Consider the following 22694-nt stretch of genomic DNA (forward strand, 5'->3'; position numbering starts at 1 on the left):
CGCAAGAGTAAGCGTAATCAAAGGTGGAGAATTGTTCGTGATCAGCCACGTATGGGGTGACCATAAAGAACATTTGCATGGGCATACCTTTTTCCCAACCACGGGGTAAGATGAGACGATCGGGGAATCCACAGTGAGGTTCGCTGATGTCCAATGGGAATTCGTATTTACCGTCGTAAGCCAACATAACATAGTGGTACAATTCAGTGTAAGTAGTACGATCCTTGATGGTCCAGTAGAAGTCGTTGGAGCTACGCTTGAAGAAGTTCTTACCAGCGGTCAACTCATAAACGAAGTTATCGAGTTCAAAGAAGTTTTCACGGTTTTCAGTCAAAGTTAATACACGTCCGAATTCATCGTATTTTGGACCAATGAAGGAGCGAATTACAGCCTTTTGAGCCTTGTCGGATTCAATGGTGAATTCAAAGTTGAATGGTTTGTGGTTCAAACGCATTTGACGAGCCATAAGAGCCTTGTCCCAAACAAATTTGCCATCAACAAAGTGCATCTTGTCATTCATCAAGTTAGTAACATCAAAGTCTACCAAATCGAAGTAGGTGACCAAGTCGGTAACATGGACATCCTTAATGTAGACGCCGGGGAACAAGAGTTCTTCCTGGGTGTAAGGCTCGAGATAGTATTTGAAGTGGAAGAAGGCATCGGCGATTTTGCTGTGGAACATGTAGAACATGGGATCACGCAACATGGTTTCAAAGTTTAGGAAGACGTGTGGGTAGACCTCGGAGTCATGGTAGTCAACTTCACTGAAGTACATGTGAGAGAGCATGTACCAGTAACTGAAGAAGTATTTGTCGAACATATCAATATTGCCTTGTAACAAGCTTCCAAGATATTCAATAGATTCGGGTTTACGCAAGTCAACAATAGTACCATCAACCATCTTATAATAACCTAAATCAATGACTTCATAGATGCGCTTGAACATACCGGAAACTTTGTTGAACATATCGAAGTTAGTGTAGGTTTGAACTTCCCAGTAGTTCTTACGGTAGCTGAAACCAACGCCGTTGTAGTTAATCAATTGGGGGTCATAACCGTATTCGATTTCGTGGAACCAGAAGAATTCGGGTATTTCACCGAAACCATGAGACAAACGTTCCATATAGTAGCGAGAAATCAATTGTTGCACATTGTACATCCAGTATTCACCACGACGGTCCTTGTTCAAACCGAATGTCTTGCCGTCCAAGAAGAAAGCGTAGTCCATGTTCAAATAGTACCAGTAGGCGTTCCAGCCCAAATCTTCAGTGAAGTAAGAAATGCTAGAGTGTTCGTTGTATAATTCAATATCACGAGTATAGTCAACGGGCATATACCACATCTTGACGTCTTGCAACATTGAGTTCCACTTAGGGTCTTGGTTGAATTCGTAGATATTTTCACGGAGCATATAGTTTTCTTCGGCGTACCAGTGTTGGCCAAGACCCATCAATTTCCACCATTGCCACATCTTCCAGTCCTTCATGTATACATAATCACCGTGGCTGAAGTATTTGTGATTCTTGTAGTATACGTCGTACAATTCCTTTTCGTACATAATGTACTTGCTCCATACATCGTAGTCAAACTTCTCAGCTTCGAATACGAATTTGCTGTTGAAGAAGTATTGTGGGAAGATTTCGTAGATGGATGGCAACATCAAACCGTTGAAGTCATCGCGATGAATGACAGCCAAAGTGAGAGCATAAACAAACATGCCTTCGTTGACGTGCATACGGGCCCAGCATACATTGTGGAGGAAAGTTTCCCAATCCTTGGCGTAGTAGAAGAAGTTGAAGAGACCTAAAGCTTGCTTGTGATGAGTCTTGACAAGTGCACCAAAGAATTCACCTTTAGGCAAGAGAGCTGCCATCTTGTATGATTCCCAGAATTTTTCCATATGGAAGTCATAGTGCTAAAACAGATACTAAATATGTATTTTCTACATCAATATTTTAGATAGTTAGGACAAACTTACAGTATAGTAGGATTTGTCAACAATAAATTTATCACCGAGTTTAATGTATTCTTCAAACATCAATGGATCCTCAACGCGGTAAACAATTTCGAACAAGAATTTCTGTTTTTCCAAGAAATTCTTGTCGGCGACTTTGACTTCATGAGTAGTGTGGAGGCTTGCAGCAGCCACTAAGCCTACACAGGCCAATAAAGCGATAGCTAATTTCATTTTGAAAACTGCTCCGGACTAGATACGTTCTTCTAATACCTAAAGACTGTTAATTGTGCCATCTCACACACCTGTTTAAATACAATTTTATTATCTGAAACTGCTGATGCATTTGAATATTTTGGTCAACTGTTTGACCCATTAGAAATAATATTTTAATGATGTTTTCATGCACTTGTTAGAACACCTTTAATACTTGATAAGCCTATCATTAAATTTTGCATAAATATTCAACACATACATACATAAATACATATTAATATACTTATTAAAAATGTGCGATAAGATATTTCTGTGTGAGAAATAAAAAATATCAGACGAGACCCATGTACATTTGCGTGGCTCCAAGAAAATGTAATGGATATTCCCAACAAATACAAACGTTTGGTGAGATGGATCAAATGATAATAAGGTAAACATGTAAGGTTTCTAGGTCTCTGTGATTCTTTTCACATGACTCTCAAAGAAAGTATGGTCGGTCAAGCCCGACCATATAATACCTTACACTAAGTAAAAGAGCAAAAACATTTTCTTTTAAAATTTCAATAATTTATATTTTTGAGTGATTTTCGGAAGTGGGCCTTATATGGGAGCTATGACCAATTATGGACCGATCACCGTGAAATTAGGTCGTGAGGTTAGGTGATTTATGTCTATATGAAAGTTATTTATGTTGAATTTTTTGTGCATACCAATATTTTTAAGAGATTTATGCAAGTTAAAGTGATTTTCGGAAGCGGGTCTATATGGGAGCTATGACTAATTATGGACCGATCGTAACAAAATTTGGTGACATGAATTTTGTATATATAAAACTTATTTGGAGCGGAATTTGTGGAGATACATGTATAAATTAAACATTTATGACCGATAAAGTCCAATTTCTGAAGGACATTTGTATGGATGAAATAACGGACCGATTTCCGACCGACTTTAATTTTTTCAAATTACTCTCTCACATATACGGGTACTATGTGTGCTCAGAGAAATTTATAGCTGTAAACCAATACAACTTTTTAAAAACATACAAAATAAAAGTGTATAAGTGTATTTAATTTTTTATGAAAATTTCCAACAACAAGCTTACACTATTGTATTTGAATTCAATAATACACTCGATACAATGATACAAGGGGATTTGTGAATTCAGCAATTGACTAGCATGTATTTTGTTGTTGCAACAGATAGGTTTTTGACAAGAGACTTAGGTTTTTGACAATTCCGTCTCGTCTCTATGTTACCCTATGTACTTAACTCTAAACATGTGTGAGTAACAAAATTACAAATGTGTTGGTAACTTTTAAATTTTCTACAGGCAACAGAGTTTTATAAATATGGGTGTGTTCGTAAATGCAGTAAATTTGTGCATCACTGATGCCACGACCTGCAAACTTTTGCAGCATATAACTTAATGATGCATTGGTTGCACAAATTTGCGGCATCACTGCCAACAATTTGCATTAAAAAACGTTTGACGTAAAGCAATAATCGCAAATATGCATTTTCGAACGCTAAACTTTTGATTTGCTGCAGTGATGCAATCATACTGAATTTACGAACACACCCTATGTTCTAAATATGAGTTTGTATGAATTTTCAATACCAAAAATTGTAACTCTGTCCTATAGTTTAAATTCTACAATAACAAAAAATTACATGTCAGAATTTCCAAAAATATTTTTTTCTTGATTTGTGTAAAATATAAACTTTTTAACAATGAAAGTGTGCTAAAAGTGTTTGAAAAAAATATAAAATTATATGTGTTAAAGTAATAATGTGTAAAAAAACGTTATTTTATCGAAAATTAAAAGTTAAAATTTCAAGACATTTCATTTGTTTACATTTCTCTGAGCTTACACGTTACCCGTATATGTGAGAGAGTAATTTGAAAAAGTTGAGAGTTGGACTACTTGGTATACTTTGGTACAAAATTTAAAATAATAGTCAACTTTATGGACTTAAGGCTTTTGTAGTTAGGCTGTTTGTTTTTTTAATTTCTTTTTTTATATACATACATACACTATTGAGATTTTTTGCAAATATGCAAATTGGCATAGCATAGTCGAATAGAGCATTAACAAATATGAAAAATCACGGTATTATTTTTTCGCGGTTGTTAAAAAAGTTTACATACCAAACGCAATAAAGTTTTTCAACAAAAATTTTCAATTATTTTGAAATACAATGGCCTATAATCATAGTCAGAAATAAAGTATATTTTAAGAGAAATGAAGTCGTATTTACTTAAGAGTGGACTTTAGGTCTACCATAGACAAGATAAAATATACTTTTGACGTTAAAGTCGACTGTAAATATAAAACTAGTTGAAGCTGTTTTTAACTCATTTAACAACAGCATCAGCTGTTCTTCACCAAGTAAAAAAGTCCGACAAAAAGTCAAAAATGTTTATGTTACAAGACATTGGCAGAAATTTTGCAATTATTGAACAGTTGTCAATAAAATTAGTTCCAAAATATCTTAAATATGATATTAATCTTATTTATTCCATTTTTCCACCACAAACTGCTTTTTTTCTGTAGATTCCGCGTTTACTTTTATTGTTTACCTTTTTTTTAATTTCTATGTCAGCTGTTCAGCGGTGCCACTTGTCTATATTTTGTTGTATATTGTATGAAAACATTTTCTATATTTGAGGTGGCACCCAGTTAAAGTCGGTTCAATTTAAAACATACTTTAATTTTGACAAGAACCGACTTTAGTGTTTGACTATAATTATGGGCCAATATATTTTATTCTAATAATAACTGCGGATATACTTCAAAATATAATTTTTAAATAAGGGAAGTATCCCTCACACTTGCAAAAAAAAATATGGTATTATTTATATAATTTTTCAGAGAAACAAAAATTTTTGTTTTATTTTAGAAATCGGTGTTGGTGATGTTTTTGATTCCAAAAGACCTAAAAAATTATTTTCATTACTTATACAATATTGCCCATCACGTGGTGGTTTATGTTAGGGTGATTAATTTCAAAGTATGTGTCGGAATAACATATGGGCAATTCCACGAGAATGACAACCACGACTGAAAAAACAAAAACCCTTGAAACATTTTTCAATATGATTTGAATAGGAGAAAACACTAAAATGTTACAACATTTTAAAGGCAAAAATAATAGTTTAAACTGACTATATTTAATTTTTTTAATTTAATTAGTATGTTTTAGGCTAAGACGGCGGCAAAAACTAAGCTCCCAATAAGCAAGATTTTGAAATGAATTTGACTCTGATTGTTTTTTTTAATATTATTAACTTGTTTATTGAAACCGAGTATATATTTTCTGTTTATTTTTTTAGTTTTTGTATACATATATTTACAGAATATAGTATATTGTTTTACTTTAAGAGAAAAATCTGTCACGTACGGTATTAAATTTTATTTATTATCAAATCATCCATAGATTGTTTTTATTTAAATATGACGGATTGTAAAGGAAAAATATTTGGTTTAGTGTAGGAAATTAAAAGAAAACATAACGCCTCTCACGATTCGCATATTTCTGCATGTACCTAAAAATTACTTCCGTTTTATGTCACGTACGATATATCTTCATTTTGCTCGATATTTTGGACAACAATATTTCGAAAGTACTTATTTTGTTTTCCTCTGAATGGAACATAAATACCAAATTATTTTTCAGATACTCTTATTCCACTCTATATGCGTACAAATGTCAGCTACGATGACATGGAATTGCCGATATGGATCATATGTCGCAAAACAACATAAATTAAGGGTTCTTAAACATTATTGCAAACAACATAATTAATATAAAAATAAATATCAATATTAAAGCTTATCATGTTTTTAATACATATGCTTGTTTATATACATATTTAGATGATTTTTATTACTCTTAAAATTGGTCATAAAGTTTACCAAAATATTCAAATGCATCAGCAGTTTCAGATAATAAAATTGTATTTAAACAGGTGTGTGAGATGGCACAATTAACAGTCTTTAGGTATTAGAAGAACGTATCTAGTCCGGAGCAGTTTTCAAAATGAAATTAGCTATCGCTTTATTGGCCTGTGTAGGCTTAGTGGCTGCTGCAAGCCTCCACACTACTCATGAAGTCAAAGTCGCCGACAAGAATTTCTTGGAAAAACAGAAATTCTTGTTCGAAATTGTTTACCGCGTTGAGGATCCATTGATGTTTGAAGAATACATTAAACTCGGTGATAAATTTATTGTTGACAAATCCTACTATACTGTAAGTTTGTCCTAACTATCTAAAATATTGATGTAGAAAATACATATTTAGTATCTGTTTTAGCACTATGACTTCCATATGGAAAAATTCTGGGAATCATACAAGATGGCAGCTCTCTTGCCTAAAGGTGAATTCTTTGGTGCACTTGTCAAGACTCATCACAAGCAAGCTTTAGGTCTCTTCAACTTCTTCTACTACGCCAAGGATTGGGAAACTTTCCTCCACAATGTATGCTGGGCCCGTATGCACGTCAACGAAGGCATGTTTGTTTATGCTCTCACTTTGGCTGTCATTCATCGCGATGACTTCAACGGTTTGATGTTGCCATCCATCTACGAAATCTTCCCACAATACTTCTTCAACAGCAAATTCGTATTCGAAGCTGAGAAGTTTGACTACGATGTATGGAGCAAGTACATTATGTACGAAAAGGAATTGTACGATGTCTACTACAAGAATCACAAATACTTCAGCCACGGTGATTATGTATACATGAAGGACTGGAAGATGTGGCAATGGTGGAAATTGATGGGTCTTGGCCAACACTGGTACGCCGAAGAAAACTATATGCTCCGTGAAAATATCTACGAATTCAACCAAGACCCTAAGTGGAACTCAATGTTGCAAGACGTCAAGATGTGGTATATGCCCGTTGACTATACTCGTGATATTGAATTATACAACGAACACTCTAGCATTTCTTACTTCACTGAAGATTTGGGCTGGAACGCCTACTGGTACTATTTGAACATGGACTACGCTTTCTTCTTGGACGGCAAGACATTCGGTTTGAACAAGGACCGTCGTGGTGAATACTGGATGTACAATGTGCAACAATTGATTTCTCGCTACTATATGGAACGTTTGTCTCATGGTTTCGGTGAAATACCCGAATTCTTCTGGTTCCACGAAATCGAATACGGTTATGACCCCCAATTGATTAACTACAACGGCGTTGGTTTCAGCTACCGTAAGAACTACTGGGAAGTTCAAACCTACACTAACTTCGATATGTTCAACAAAGTTTCCGGTATGTTCAAGCGCATCTATGAAGTCATTGATTTAGGTTATTATAAGATGGTTGATGGTACTATTGTTGACTTGCGTAAACCCGAATCTATTGAATATCTTGGAAGCTTGTTACAAGGCAATATTGATATGTTCGACAAATACTTCTTCAGTTACTGGTACATGCTCTCTCACATGTACTTCAGTGAAGTTGACTACCATGACTCCGAGGTCTACCCACACGTCTTCCTAAACTTTGAAACCATGTTGCGTGATCCCATGTTCTACATGTTCCACAGCAAAATCGCCGATGCCTTCTTCCACTTCAAATACTATCTCGAGCCTTACACCCAGGAAGAACTCTTGTTCCCCGGCGTCTACATTAAGGATGTCCATGTTACCGACTTGGTCACCTACTTCGATTTGGTAGACTTTGATGTTACTAACTTGATGAATGACAAGATGCACTTTGTTGATGGCAAATTTGTTTGGGACAAGGCTCTTATGGCTCGTCAAATGCGTTTGAACCACAAACCATTCAACTTTGAATTCACCATTGAATCCGACAAGGCTCAAAAGGCTGTAATTCGCTCCTTCATTGGTCCAAAATACGATGAATTCGGACGTGTATTAACTTTGACTGAAAACCGTGAAAACTTCTTTGAACTCGATAACTTCGTTTATGAGTTGACCGCTGGTAAGAACTTCTTCAAGCGTAGCTCCAACGACTTCTACTGGACCATCAAGGATCGTACTACTTACACTGAATTGTACCACTATGTTATGTTGGCTTACGACGGTAAATACGAATTCCCATTGGACATCAGCGAACCTCACTGTGGATTCCCCGATCGTCTCATCTTACCCCGTGGTTGGGAAAAAGGTATGCCCATGCAAATGTTCTTTATGGTCACCCCATACGTGGCTGATCACGAACAATTCTCCACCTTTGATTACGCTTACTCTTGCGGTATTGGCTCTGGTACCCGTTACGTTGACAACATGCCTTTCTACTATCCATTCGACCGTGTCATCGATGAATACGAATTCTTCGTTCCCAACATGTACTTCAAGGACGTCAAGATCTTCCACCACGATACTTTCGAAACATACTTGGAACACGACTATAAGAACTACGGCTCCTTTGACTACACTTTCTTCAAGGATTACTACACCAAATATATCAAGAATTAAATTATTTAAAGTGTTTGCCCAATGTGTTTCGTAAGATATAAATATAGTTTAAATAAATATAACTAATTTTTTCACATTAAGTTTTTAATATTCAGTGTATAAGTATTCAAAGTTTATTTTGGAACCAAAGCAATATATAAAAAATGTTTTAGAGATACCTTCGAAAAGATGGACCTGTGGCACCTCCCATACGAAGTAACAATTTATTAATAGCTACCGAGAGAAGCCGGGGGGACGGTCAGCTAGTTATCTATATATTTTGAAAATCTGAGTGGCATGTAGCAGTCAAATTTGTGTCTATTAATGAATTGATAACCCCAAAACACTTATATCTTATCATGTTAAAATGTTATGCATAGGCTTTTGATTATAGTATAAATTATAATTTTACACACATTTTACAGCAATTATAAATAATTATTTATAATTATTGTAAAATGTCCCGATTTTGCGGGAATATAGAAAGAAAGGTATACTATTCTCAGACGGGAAAACCTTCACATACACAAATGAAATTGGGCAAAGATAAATGATTAGTTGAATAGAATTCCAATATTTTTGTTATGTCGCCTTTTGTATACTACGTCACACAGTGGCTCAGAATCGCCAAAAACACTGTAACTTTTGAATCGATAGACATATTTTTGAATTTTTTTTATGGAGAGACATTTTCTTGAATTTTTCTCCATATTTAATATTATTAAATTCAGTTCAGCCGTTGTTGAGAAATTTAAGGCTAAATTTTAAATTTTAACTTTTAATTTTTTTTTATAGCATTTGATATGAAAATGGGGATTTTTGATTTTTTGAATTAGTTTTACTTATAAAAAAAGGTTTTTTTTTATAATAACTAAAAGTTTTTTAATGTTTATTTTATTTTTTACTTAGAAAAGAAGAAAATTATAATTATTATTCATTCGGTGGGAAAATATACCTCAAATATTCCATATTTAGTTCTATATTATTTCTGTCGTCTAGCAGACCTTTAGCTTCTTCATCTAATTCCCGATGTTCTACCTTGCATTGACTTCGAATGCTTCAGATGAGCGGATCTGACGTTGCCAGTAATATATTAAATAGATCTTCATTTAATTTCGTGATATCTTTCTGGTATTCTGCTCTGTATAGATAGATATTTTTTTCAATCGCACGCAATCTAAGCTGAGAATATTGCATCCGATTTCTTCATTGATATCCTTAAGTTTCCACCATTTAGATTTATCGTTACAGTTGTGGAGTGATTTTGGTGGTCTCCCAATATTGTTTTGGTTTGTACTTTCTGAAGATACCTGGACAGTAAGTAAGCTCTTTACCAGATTTCAAAGCTTTTATAGAATCTTTTTTGTAGCGCTTTGTGAAGTTTTTGACAAAATCAATCACTACACTAAAAATAATAAAAAGTCCTTTGCTGCAAACACGTCATAACTCAAAATCCGTGTTTTTTGAATACAAAATATAAGCCGTTCTATAGTCTATATTCTATAGATAGAGCGGAAACTAGAAAAAAACTCAAACAAAAATATTACTCAAAATAATCACACATACGAGTGTTGTTTTTGTTTTCACATAGTTTTTTCTACTAATACATTCTCATCACTTAGGTTTCTGACAACTGAGTTACGTCTTTGACAGGAGAGTTTCTGCTCTATGTCTATTCTCTATGTTCTATAGTCTTTTATATAGTTTTATCAGTTTTCATAAAAGTCAATTATTTATTGTGTGAGAGTGTTTTTTTTTGTTGTAAACATTAAAATTCGTGTTTTCTCATATATTTGACAAGTAAACATTTGGGTTAAATACAGATTAGAATGATATTAACATTTACTATTTAAATCAGGTTTTATTTCTGAAATCGAATAATTTGTTGAAAATTTATTTAAGAAATAATAAAATGCCATTAAACATTCAAAGCCGTTTTTCTTACATTTCGATACACAAAATTTGTCATAGTTTTCACTTGAGCACACGATTCTCACTAAAAACTGTTACTATTGATCGAAAATATATTTAAGGTTTATTAATATTGAATAATATGGACAAATAAATAATTTCATATTAATAGCCGCTATAACTATTGTGCCAATGTGATAATCGCGAAAACTAATTTTTAAAATAAAACATTGACCGTCTATACCTTCTTATTTGTTCTTTATATGAAAATTCAAGGTTGGCTAACGATTTGAAACGAAAGAAAGTTTCTAAATGGACTATACCTTCTTATTTATTCTTTATATGAAAATTCAAGGTTGGCTAACGATTTGAAACGAAAGAAAGTTTCTAAATGGACGTTTCCGGAGTGGATTTAATATCTCTGGGACTTTTTGAGTTGACAGTCGTTTATAGCTTAACCGAATTTTGTAATTGTTTCGCTACTTGAAAAAACAGTTAAATAACTATTTAGCATTCTTAAAAAAAATAGCAGTAATTTATTGTCATTTGCATTACATACTTGCAGGGGTGCAGGTACAATATTTTGCATTAGCATAAGTATAGTAGTATATATTTGTATGAATATTCCAAATGTGGTATAAAAACTAAATTTATAATTACAAAATTTCATTATGTACTATAAGGGGATACTGGTGACATTGTTAGAGGATTTTTTCTCCTTTGAGGCGCCAATATTATCCGCCTCCTTCATTGTTGTTGGTAGAATTAAATTGGTTGTTTCTGGGAACAACAACGATAAGAATGCACTTACGATGGCAGTTGCAGCAAATAGAATTGCAGGAGCATTTTCATAATATTTAGCCTGTAAACAAAAATTCACATAAATTTAACGATTCAAGAATCACGAGTCTGTAATATCAAATATTAAAAATTATAGGACTTACAAGAAGTGGAGTTTGTGGCGCCACCATTGAACCAAATCGACCCATCATCGAGCAGAATGATAGTAAGCTATTGCGTAAATTCGTGGGGAATATTTCTGAGGTAAAAAAGTATAAAACTTGAAAGCTGGCCGTAATTGTTAATTTACCGATCAAAAATAGAGATAATTGTAGATTGTGAGATTCTGTAAATAAATTTGAAAGCATTTACATACATACATACATATATAAAAATTTTTAATTGTACAAATAATTAAACAAAACTATTTAAAAATCAAACATACCAGGTGGCATAAAAATCGTTGCCAAACAACACAATCCGCTAATGAACATGCAGCCAAAAAGTGAATATCTTCTGCCAAAACGATCCATAATCAGTAGTGGTAGCAAAAAACCTGGAATTTCGACCATGGCTATAAAAATAAAATTATTATACTTGTTTCCATCCAGTAGAACAGCGTTTAAGCTCAGTCCATAGTAAACTAAAACATTTACAATCCAACAAAATGAACAGTTGGCTATACGCCAAAATAGTTTCGAGAAAGCTTCTTTTATTGGAAATTTCCCCTCCGTAACATTTTGAAGTTTTTCACGATTCGCCAACATCAACTTATCCAATGAGTGATCAGACAGTTTGCGCTTATTTACTTTTGCTGCACGTTTTAAAATATTCTTAGCTTCATCTTCTCTACTTTGACTCAAGAGCCATCTCACACTCTCCGGTAATATCCAAAAGTACACGACTAACGATAATGCTGGTATATACATTATGCGCAACAATACTCTCCAGTTTGGATAGTACTTGGCAAATATGGCCAATAACATTTCTCCAATAGCATAGAAAATCGTAATTAAACTGCACGCAATAACACGTCTCTTCGGACCAACAAGCTCTATGCCCACGATAAAGCATATGGAATATAGAGGGCTGGAAGCCATGCTGTCCAAAAATTCGAATATAACAAAAAATGTGTACGACGTTGCAAATGAACGGATTATACCTAAAAATGCCGCAACGAATCCGCCCAAGGCGAGTGCAGTAACGCGTCCATATCTGAAAATAATCATTGATTATTAGAATGGTCTAATAGACTTAAAATTTAATTTTTTATGATATAAATGAAATAAAAAAAGAAAATGAACGATTTTACAACATTTTATAAAATGATTTTACAGAAGAGAAGCTTTTCTTTTTTGGAGTTCCTTAGGACACTTCAACAGTAATCTGTCATCATATGTTCATCTTACCGACCATGGTACTTTCATTATTTTCAAATCTTGATGGAAACGTTCTTCGCTATACGATCCAAGATTTTCAGGAAACTTCCCTAAATGACTGTTCAGATTGTGTACTTTTATCCAAGATTTTTGAAGCTAATTAAAAGGTCTATAATAGAGTATCCAAAACCGGTCAACCGGTTTTTTCATCTTTGTAAACTCTACCGGTTTCGGTTTTTTTAACTTTTCGGTTTTTTGACAAACCGGTTTTTTAATGAAATATATTTTCTAAAGCTCATTCAAATAAATTTATGAAAAACTTTGATACCATTTTTAAAAATATTGATTTATTTTATAGAAAATTATTGCATTTGACAAGTTTTATAAGAATGGTGTAAAATCAATGTAAATTCAATTTTTACAATATTGGTCTCAAAGTAATGCTAAGATTTAACATATTTTCCTAAAAATCTGTTGTTTTGAAAACAGGATATTTAAAAAAAATTGTCTTTGTGCAATGAATATCTCAAAAAGATCTCTTCCATTTTTTAAAGATTTTCCTTAATTATAAGCCATTGCATGTGTCGTTAAACATAAAAAATTCAGAATGGGACCATGTAGGGATATCGAAATAATAAACATTTAGTAAAAGTTTCCTAATATTTCGAAGAATAATAAAAAAATTCCAAATATATTTTTAGGCATATCATTGTAATTAGTTGTTTGATTTTTATAAATCGTAGGGACTTAAATGTTCTGATTATGTCACCAAAAAACCTTTTCTGAAGGAACAAGGATAATAAAATTGAACAATATCCTTTAAGGGTATATTAAAATACATTGTGGATCCTATTTTTTTTTTATTTTTCAAAAACGAAGGGCAGTTTTTTGTGAGGTTAGGATAAAAAAAAATTGGACAAAAATTGAAATCGCAGGTACCGAAAAACAGTTTTTTCATATTTTAATATGGGAGCTAAGATCAGTTATGGAACGATCGCCAACAGATTGGGTCGTGTCATTTATGTCTATATGATACTTATTTCTGTTGAATTCTATGTGTATACCAACTTTTTTAATATGCTTATTAATTCAGCTACGTGCCCATTTTGTTATACAAAGTTTCAAGGCTTTGCCTATTGTAATTACACATACATATATACTTTGCATGGGAGGTACGGCGACCACTATTGACATCACGCTAGCTTTTCGTCAAAAGATTTATATGCAAAGCAAAATTACTTTTACGAAGTTTGAAGGCTCTATTTGTTAGTTTTCCAGATATGCCAACTTTAGTATTTACTTTGTACTCATACAAAGTTTCAAGATTCTAGCTGTTATAATTTATTAGATATACGAATATTAATTTACTAGGGTATTCATACGAGTAATGATCGTGCGATTAATCGAATAATTTCTTGTGATTAACTATTCGGGCAATTTAAAAGTTACCATTTTCGAATAACGAATAATTCGAACAATTTTATGTAGAATAATCGAAAAACTGTACATATATGTATGTATGTATATTTAAGTTGCTTAACATTTTTCATAATTCCAAATTTATATACATAAGTAATAATGACTTATAAAAATTGTATTGCTTCTGAAATTCGACAAATAAAAAAAGATAAAGGGAGTCTTTTGATCACTGCAGATGAGTGGTCCGATAGCTCCGTATATAAATATATAAATATTACTGCAAGAAGTTATAATTCAAAATTTTTAATTTAGGACTTAGGAACCAATGAAAATAAAAGGTACGGAATAAAATATTTGTTATTTATTAAAAAAAAGGCTGAATGATTTTAGAATTGATTTCGAAACATAAATTTTAGCGTCTAAACATGAACATATGCTGGAGAAATATTAGCAGAATAGCAATTAATAATCAAAATATTAACTTAGATTAAAGTGGTGTTGAATGTGATTTTGAAACGGTCATCAAAAGTAATATTGAGATGGCATTTATAATGATTACGTTCAAATAGTCGAAGGCCATGATTTTAAAATATCAAAACAAAAAGTAGCATATACTTAGTAGAAATGCAGTTACATAAACATGTTAACTGTATTGTTTAGTCAATTTAACACTTTTTAAGATTATTTGAAAACATTTTAAATTTTACAGGGAGAAAAATCCGAAAAGTGCATCTAAAAATTGCATTTTTTTAAAAAATGCATTCACAAATATTTTTTTATTTTATATTGTCTAGTGTCCTCTCTTTTAAATGCATTATAAAATAATAAAATCCTGCAAAATTGACAGACCTAAGATCAAAAACGTTTTTGTTTCTGTTATTTTTAAATATGCACAAAAACGTTAACAATTTTTTTTAAATTTATCCCTTAATTTCAAATATATTGACATCCCACCATGGAATTTTAATTATCTGTTTTTAATCCTATATTGGTTCTTATTTAAGGAAAATCTTTGGCAAATGGAAGATACCTTTTTTGGGATATCCTTTGTTCAATGACGAGTATCTATGCTGTTTTCTTTTATTTTCTGTTTTTCTTTATTTGATAAGAAACGGATTTCTAGAAAAAACTTCATTAGCTTTAATTAGAGATACAAAATTATAAAATCTGAATAACTGTTTTATAGTTATTAAAAGTTTTGCATTAAGTAAGCATATTTAAAAAAATATGCACGTTGAACTTATATAAACCTAATTAAAGTTAATGTAAAATATGTATATCAATATATTATTAATATTATTGATCGAAATTTTTCGTTCGTCACTATATTTAAATTTTTTTAATATTAATGCCTTTCAGAATTTTGTAAGTGTATTTCAGAAACATCCAATATTTTTTCAGAATTTTCTATTTGTATTTCGGAAATTTCGATCTGTATTTCTATTACATATTTTTGAAATATACTTAGACAATTTTGAAATACCACCATAAATATGTGGAGGTTCTCATAGCAATTCTGTTTTATTGGAGGTATTTTCATAAAGTCTTAAGGTCGGTTCACACATGGCAAATATTTGATGAAAATGACGTATTCATAAAATAATTTTAATTTTTTTTATTTATTTCAAAAACTACTTTTACTTAGGACAATTTAAAACAAATATTTAGTTTTACTTTATTAGATGCTGTTTGATCTTACAAATTACTACAACGTTAACCCTCTAACCGGCAAGGCTGCCTTTAGGCGGGGTATGTTAAATGTACGTATTGCTGCTTTATTTGCTTATTTATCCCGTTATAACGGTAAATATGTGTAAAGAGACAAACAATTTACTTATTGTGATAAATATGAACGTGCACTTACTTGTCTTTTGTTTTTTTTATTCCAACGTATTTTTTTTATTCAAACAATAACCTGGTATATTATTTTACCTCAAAATAAAATTGGCCGGTTAGAGGGTTAAACAAATTTGTGTTCAAAAAAAGTGGTTACACATTTTTGAGTAAATATTTGCCATGTGTGACACCCGACATTTAGAGTCATAAAACAAAGCGATGAACATTGTTATCTACATGAAATAATGATGCCAAACAATTTCTTCTTTATTATCCTTATGTATAAAATTACCTTATGTATACAATTTGACCACAGATATTTGGTCAATTCACAAGGTCTCTTATCAGTCATATTGTAATAATGTCTTAATATATCTCGACTGGGCAGGTCGGCTTAACCGACACTTAGGCATTCGGCGAAGGTCTGTACTGGTTGGTTACGATAACACAATAAACATAGCATACAAAGTACTATTATTTTAGGACACTTTTTACTTGAAAAAAATAAAAACCATTGTGAAATAATAGGACATTATGACAATATGACATGATAAGAGAACTTGTGAATTGACCAATTATATTTATTATAACTTACCTGTCTGAAATAAAGCCTCCAATAGGAATGCCAACAAATTGTCCAATGTTGTTAAGAGTGCCGACCAGCGAGAGTTTCCATTCATCAGAACAAAAAATGTTAAACTTCAGAGGAAATAACAAATATTTAATATTAATAAAAAATATATATTTTATTAAATATTTTTTAATAGAATTGAAACAAATTAAATCAATTGAATTTAATTATCAATATTTAAGTTATTTTTGCTAATGCGTGATTTTGAAAATTAATACAACATGTTATGCCATAATTGCCATAATTCTTCTTTGTGGGTATAGATGACAACTAGATAGGAAACTGAGAGCGAAACCCCTAATTAATGAGAATGTATTTCCATTTATTTTGTTTTTGTATCACCCATTATATTATTTAAAAACTTATTTACATTTTTTTTCAATAGGTCCTTTTAAAAAATATATATCTTGAACTAAAAGAGATGACCCACACATGTATATGTATTTTTTGTAGATTTTCAGCACTGATTATATGAAATTTCATTAAGATACCTCCAAAATAAAAAAAAGTTTCAAAACCACTTCTTCTGATTTTTCCTGAAGTTTATTTAAAAAGGATTTATTTACATTGAAATGAAGTATTTAATACGGGTTTCCGTTTATGTTATACTGTTATTTTAAGGCCGATTTCCTGATTGCCTACCGTTACGCCAAGTCACCCAAAAATATTATTTTAGCTGCATCATTTCAACTTAGCGTTACCTTTAACTTTAACCTTTTAAGTGTCATTATTACAACTTGCCTATAAGTTCGAAGTTCGAGTAAATGTTAACTTTAAGGGTATACCCAATATAGGTATACATTTTTCTATTACTTAAAATTAACTTTTACTATTTCGAACTTATAGGCAAGTTGTAATAATGGCCCTAAAAAATGTAAAATGTTAATTTTGTGTTAATATTTAATTAAATCCAAGCATGTCACGTATACATACTTTCAATAATATAATTACTCATACGTAATGTGAGAAAACAACACTCAGACAGTGTATTTATAATAGCAAATATAAATTGATGAAATAAGTTGACATCGAAAATGATAATTTTTACATTTTTCAAATAATTATTAATTATCATTATTCGAATGTATACTAGGGTGGGTCGATTTAGCAATCGATATTGTGTCATCGATTTTTCGATAGCTTTTGGCATGAGGAAAAAACTTTCTACTACGAAATATCAAAAAAATCATTTTCGAGGTGCACAAATTTCAGAAAAAGTAAAAATATTAACTTTTGCTCAACTTTTATTTTTAAGTTTTTTTTTATTACCTACTAGGGTATTCAATCGATTAACCGTTAATCGGTTAACCGATTAATTTTGAACGGTTAACTGTTCGAATAATTTAAAATTGTCGATTTTCAAATAACAAATAAACCGATTAATTTGTGTCGATTAACCGAAATTCCTTTTTTTTTCACTTTAACATATTTTTTTGTATTTATTTTTCCATTTCAATTCAAATTCAAATACAAATTTCAAATTAAAATTATATATTTTTTCGAAATTATATATTTTAACGAAACTATCAAAAGCATTCAATATCTAAAACAATACAAAAAGGACACCAATGGTATAACGAAAGATTTGATATGCTTAGAAAAAACTAAAAAAAAAAACTGAGATATTGGATATTCTTTATCATGCTTTCGATTTCTCCAACATCTACAATCAGCGAGAGAGTTTTTTCAAGTCAAGTTTTATTAAATATAAAGAAAAAATCGCTTAAAAGGAAAAAATTAAATTATATTCTTTTTTTAAAAGATTATTTCAGAAGATCTCACTAAAATCCTAAAAAAAACTCAAATGTATATACAAAAAGGATTTCAAATACCATATTATTTTTTGGTTGAATTGTTATGTTTTGTTTGTTTTTTATGTTTTTGTACACAAAATTCGTGGTTGTATTTTCAATTTAAAATTAAAATTAAACCCCGATTAGTTATTTGCTCGGTTAACCGATTAAACCAGAACCCCGATTAATTTAATACCCTATTACCTACTACACAATTTTTAATTGAAATTGAGAATTTTAATATGAAATTGAGAAAATTCCAAATGAAATTGAGAAATTCAATTTGAAATTGAGAAAATTCCAATTGAAATTGAGAAAATTGCTCAACTCTTGCCATCTACCAAGAACTTTTTTGAACCATTCGTTTGAGCACGCGGCTGTGAACGCACCTCTGCGACAGGGAATAAGCAGTATTATTTCCCCACGGGTCATGTTTCTTAAGCATACCCCTTAATTATGTTTTAAATCCCTTTTTCTTCGTTCAAATAAAATGTTAACTTGTAATTTCTTATCACATGTGTTAAAAGAAGGCTTGACCAAAATAAACTACGTTATTGCAGAAGATTGTTTCTTAATTATATACTTTTTATGAAATTAATTTATTGTTTATTAATTTAAAATAATTTATAAAATATTTCTGAATTTTATTTAGAATGTCCCTGAAAAATATCCTTAAAAAACAGTAAATTTGTTTACTTTTTCTGAAATTTGTGCGCCTTGAATATCATTTTTTTGATATGCTATAGTGGAAATTGTTTTTCCTCATGCCAAAAGCTATCGAAAAGTCTATGGCACAATATCAACAAATTTTGGCCTTACAAATCGACCGACCCTAATATATACCCTAGTATCTACTTAATTACGACTAAATGAAAATAAACAAACACCAAAATCAGTTAACCAAAAATGAGATCAGCAAAACTGTGAGATGTATCAGTTTACGCAGTCAGCTGCAGTATCAAGTTGTATTATTATTTACAGTGTTTAAAAAGCTACGATAACTAAAAATTTTAACTATTGCTACAACTACAACGGCTTCAAAAAATTTTCTGTAGTGGTAGCGGTAGCATTTCTCTTTTTTCGTTTTCTTGTTTTTTCTAAAACTACTGCTACCTTCAAAAAATAAAACTCTAAACAGACTCAGAGTAATAAAACACGAATTGTAAATGAAGTAGTAGCATAAAAATACAAAAAATCATTACTACTGCTCTACATCGAGTTTAAATTTTTATTATTTAGAAGTAACACTAAGGTATCAATAACGTAGCAGTTGTTTTTTCAAACACTCTCAAAACAACAACAATACACACTGTTTATTTCTTGTATTTTTGGTGTTATGGCTTTAATTTTGACTACTTCTATTGCTACCTCAACTGCTACTTAACTGCTACTTCTTCTACTACGTCATCTGCTACCTCAACTGATACTTATATTACTACTAAATTTTAAAAGTAGTAGATAACAAATGACTGCTACTTTAAAAATTTGTCTTTTTTAAGGTAGCAATACAAAACAAATTACTCTTCTACTTTTAAATTTGTCTTTTATTGCTACTACTATAACTACTGCTACTAAAATATGAAGGTAGCAGCAGTAGTAATAGTAATTGTTTGACTCCTAGTTTTTATTAATTTTTTAACTACATCATTTTTCATTGGTGGGACGTAAATAAAAAATAATATTTAGATTTAAGATTTGAACAAATTATTGATAGTTCACATTAATAAAATATGAAGAAAAAAATTTTTTTTCATCGAAATTGAGAATATTATACATGATATTGAGAAAATTCCAAATGAAATTGAGAATTTCCATTTTAAATTGAGAAAATTCCAAATGAAATTGAGAATTTCCATTTTAAATTGAGAAAATCGAAATGAAATTGAGAAATTCGTTTTAAATTGAGAAAATTCCAAATGAAGTTGAGAAATTCCATTTCAAAATGAAAATATTCCAAATGAAATTGAGAAAATTCCAATTGAAATTAAGAATTTCCATTTGAAGTTGAGAAAATTCCAAATGAAATTGGGAAATTCTAACTGAAATTAAGAAAATTTCAAATGAAATTGAGAAAATTTTATTTTACTCTACATAAATAAATATTATAATATACATTAAACAAAAAACATATGTACACAGTCTTATGGACCAACAGGCATATCTTGCAATTCCAAAGCTCTTTGGTGGAATGATATTGTATGTTGTATAGCTCTACTGCAATCTCCAGTAGTTATACAGGACTTGGAATAGTTAATTAATTCTTGAAGATAGAAAATCCTCTGCTCTCCTACATTAGGAGGATTTACGGTTGGTATATTCATCCTTGACTTCACAATACTATTGATTTTGGACCAAATTATTTCAATAGGGTTAAGTATTGGTGAATAGGGACTCAATGGTAAAAGTGTTGCTGGAGAGTTGTCGAAAATTTCACATAAACGACTGTGGCAAGGGGCATTGTACAATTGCAAATATCAGGTGGATGTCGGGGCCACGGGAAGTAGGTATCAAAAGAACTGTTCGGGATCCAACACAAGACCAACCATGTTATTTACGACAAAATAAATTGAAATTGGTCTCTCTATCCAGACCACCACAATTTCCACATCTGATATAATCGTTAATTTTGTTATTTTTAGTTTAAAATTATTTATATAATGTTTCTCAATTTTATTTAAAATTTTCCGAAACTTTATCAGACAATTAACGGAATTATCTAAACTTACTTTAAAAATTTCTAAAAACCAAATTGGTATACTAAAGCTATTGAAGGAAACGGTTTGTTAATATCGGTATTTATTACAGGCAAAAGTTTCGTTAACGGTTGGCAATTTTAAACAATTTTGCAATTAACAAACAAAGAATAATTAATGTCTGTATCTTCTCTTCAAATAATAATTACAATATCATGCTTTTTCAGCTTTTGCTGATAATAAATAATTTATATTTTCACAGTTTAATTTTACCAGTCGTAATTTATAGTCAAATGTACGAGTATAATCAAATGTTAATCACATTTTAACAAATTAAACAAATCAAATGGCACTAATTAACACAAGCAAACGATCGGAAATATATTTTATCATCTATTGTACACATTTCGTTGTTGTTTTTATAGTCGTGAAATTAATTTTATAATTTTAATGGCACTTGTATAAATAAATTCATTGAATGAAACGAAACTAAAGATGCTTATCACCAAAAATAAAAATCAACATAAATTTGACAGACAAACTGTAGACTTTGGCTGATTATTGGCTCGTACGATGAAAATACTCACGTCATTTGAAATTGTGACTTCATTATCGCGAAATATTAAATTATCGCTGCTACATATTTCGATTTGATTTTGATCGAAATTATCAGCTTTGCAAGTATCACCATAAATAGCACTGTCACTGTCAGTAATGCCGTAGAGTATTGGAGCTGTGGTTGTAGTATTCTCTTGTAATCTGTTCATGTAGCGTTTACATTGATCCAAATTATTACTTCTATTGGGTATTGAAAACAGAGTCCACGGTTCATCGTAATGGCTGTTGGCAGTATCGCATTCTGTAATGTTGCATCTAATAAGAAGTTTTTCTGTTCAGGCGACTCGACTTTATAAAGTGCAACAATTTAGAGGAAATATTTTTACCTATAAGTCACTGTGCTGGCTGTGAAAACATAAGTTACTGAGAATATGGCATTAAACATCATGGGTATGCAAATGAGAACAAAAATGAGCAATTGAAATTTTCCAAATTGTCCAATACGTATGAGGATAGAGTCCAAAGTAAATTCATCTTTATCGATGCTATGGACGTCAGGTGATTTATTGTTCGGTGCACTGAAATCAACAGTAGCTGAAATGCTGTTTACAGTGGGTTCCATATTCACGTAAAATATTTATATTACAATATATGTAGTATGTATTTTTATTTAACCGGTTCGTAATAGTTTTTAGATTTTAACTTATAATTTATGTATATCCAGATTGTAGAATAAAATTCGCATGTTGTGACATGTATCGTAAAAATATGTATTTTGTTATTATTTTTAATTGGTGTCTGATTAATATTTATTTAAACTGAGAGTTCATTACCCGTCGACCGCTCTATAACAACTGATCGATTTTAATGGAAAAAAAACCTTGTTGATTACTCAGTCTGATCGACTAACTGATACTGTACAAATGTGAGTACGATGTTAATACAAAATTATATTTAATTTTAGTATGTGTATTTATTTGATTAACGGTATGTTACTTAATACAGCTCTCGCTTTTACAGCGCGGCATTAAAAAATATTGTCATTTTATTTATGACTAGCATTTAACTCCAACTTCTGCTAAATTGTTA

General features: G+C 31.1%; 3 protein-coding genes across 4 annotated transcripts in view; 1 reads left to right on the forward strand and 2 right to left on the reverse strand.

Moving 5' to 3' along the window:
* LOC135955133 (larval serum protein 1 beta chain-like) overlaps positions 1-2238 on the reverse strand; it is a 2580-nt gene extending 342 nt beyond the window's left edge. Inside the window, exons 1-2 of the mRNA XM_065505439.1 lie at positions 1979-2238; positions 1-1915 (exon numbers count right to left, since the gene is read on the reverse strand). The exon at positions 1-1915 is cut by the window's left edge and continues 342 nt beyond it. Of these exons, the coding sequence (XP_065361511.1) occupies positions 1-1915; positions 1979-2188 (2125 nt within the window). The 5' untranslated portion in view covers positions 2189-2238. The remainder of the gene's footprint in view (positions 1916-1978) is intronic.
* A 3923-nt stretch (positions 2239-6161) lies between these two features.
* On the forward strand, positions 6162-8706 carry LOC135955290 (larval serum protein 1 beta chain-like). The gene is made up of 2 exons (XM_065505634.1): positions 6162-6424; positions 6488-8706. The coding sequence occupies exons 1-2, from the start codon at positions 6215-6217 to the stop codon at positions 8624-8626; spliced, it is 2349 nt and encodes a 782-aa protein (XP_065361706.1). The 5' UTR covers positions 6162-6214; the 3' UTR covers positions 8627-8706.
* A 2316-nt stretch (positions 8707-11022) lies between these two features.
* SLC22A (SLC22A family member) lies at positions 11023-22466 on the reverse strand. 2 transcript variants are annotated; one of them, XM_065504783.1, is made up of 6 exons: positions 21992-22466; positions 21635-21920; positions 16526-16629; positions 11742-12511; positions 11461-11642; positions 11023-11378 (listed from the first exon to the last, which is right to left on the reverse strand). In XM_065504783.1, the coding sequence occupies exons 1-6, from the start codon at positions 22225-22227 to the stop codon at positions 11193-11195; spliced, it is 1764 nt and encodes a 587-aa protein (XP_065360855.1). In that variant the 5' UTR covers positions 22228-22466; the 3' UTR covers positions 11023-11192. The 2 variants fall into 2 exon arrangements, with proteins under 2 accessions (XP_065360855.1, XP_065360856.1); XM_065504784.1 differs by having other exon boundaries at positions 21635-21906; positions 21992-22132.
* Between the last annotated feature and the right edge of the window lie 228 nt (positions 22467-22694).

This window comes from Calliphora vicina, chromosome 3, assembly GCF_958450345.1.
Source record: "Calliphora vicina chromosome 3, idCalVici1.1, whole genome shotgun sequence".
Lineage (NCBI taxonomy): Eukaryota > Metazoa > Arthropoda > Insecta > Diptera > Calliphoridae > Calliphora > Calliphora vicina.

Bases quoted from the DNA above. Each gene is read 5' to 3' on its own strand.
- SLC22A (XM_065504783.1), bottom strand. From the start codon at position 22,227: ATGGAACCCACTGTAAACAGCATTTCAGCTACTGTTGATTTCAGTGCA. The intron at 16,630-21,634 runs GTGAGTATTTTC...TTTCCTCTGAAG, and splicing joins AAGTCACAATTTCAAATGAC to TTTAACATTTTTTGTTCTGA. The intron at 12,512-16,525 runs GTAAGTTATAAT...GATTATTTTCAG, and splicing joins GGAGGCTTTATTTCAGACAG to ATATGGACGCGTTACTGCAC.
- LOC135955290 (XM_065505634.1), top strand. From the start codon at position 6,215: ATGAAATTAGCTATCGCTTTATTGGCCTGTGTAGGCTTAGTGGCTGCT. The intron at 6,425-6,487 runs GTAAGTTTGTCC...TATCTGTTTTAG, and splicing joins TTGACAAATCCTACTATACT to CACTATGACTTCCATATGGA.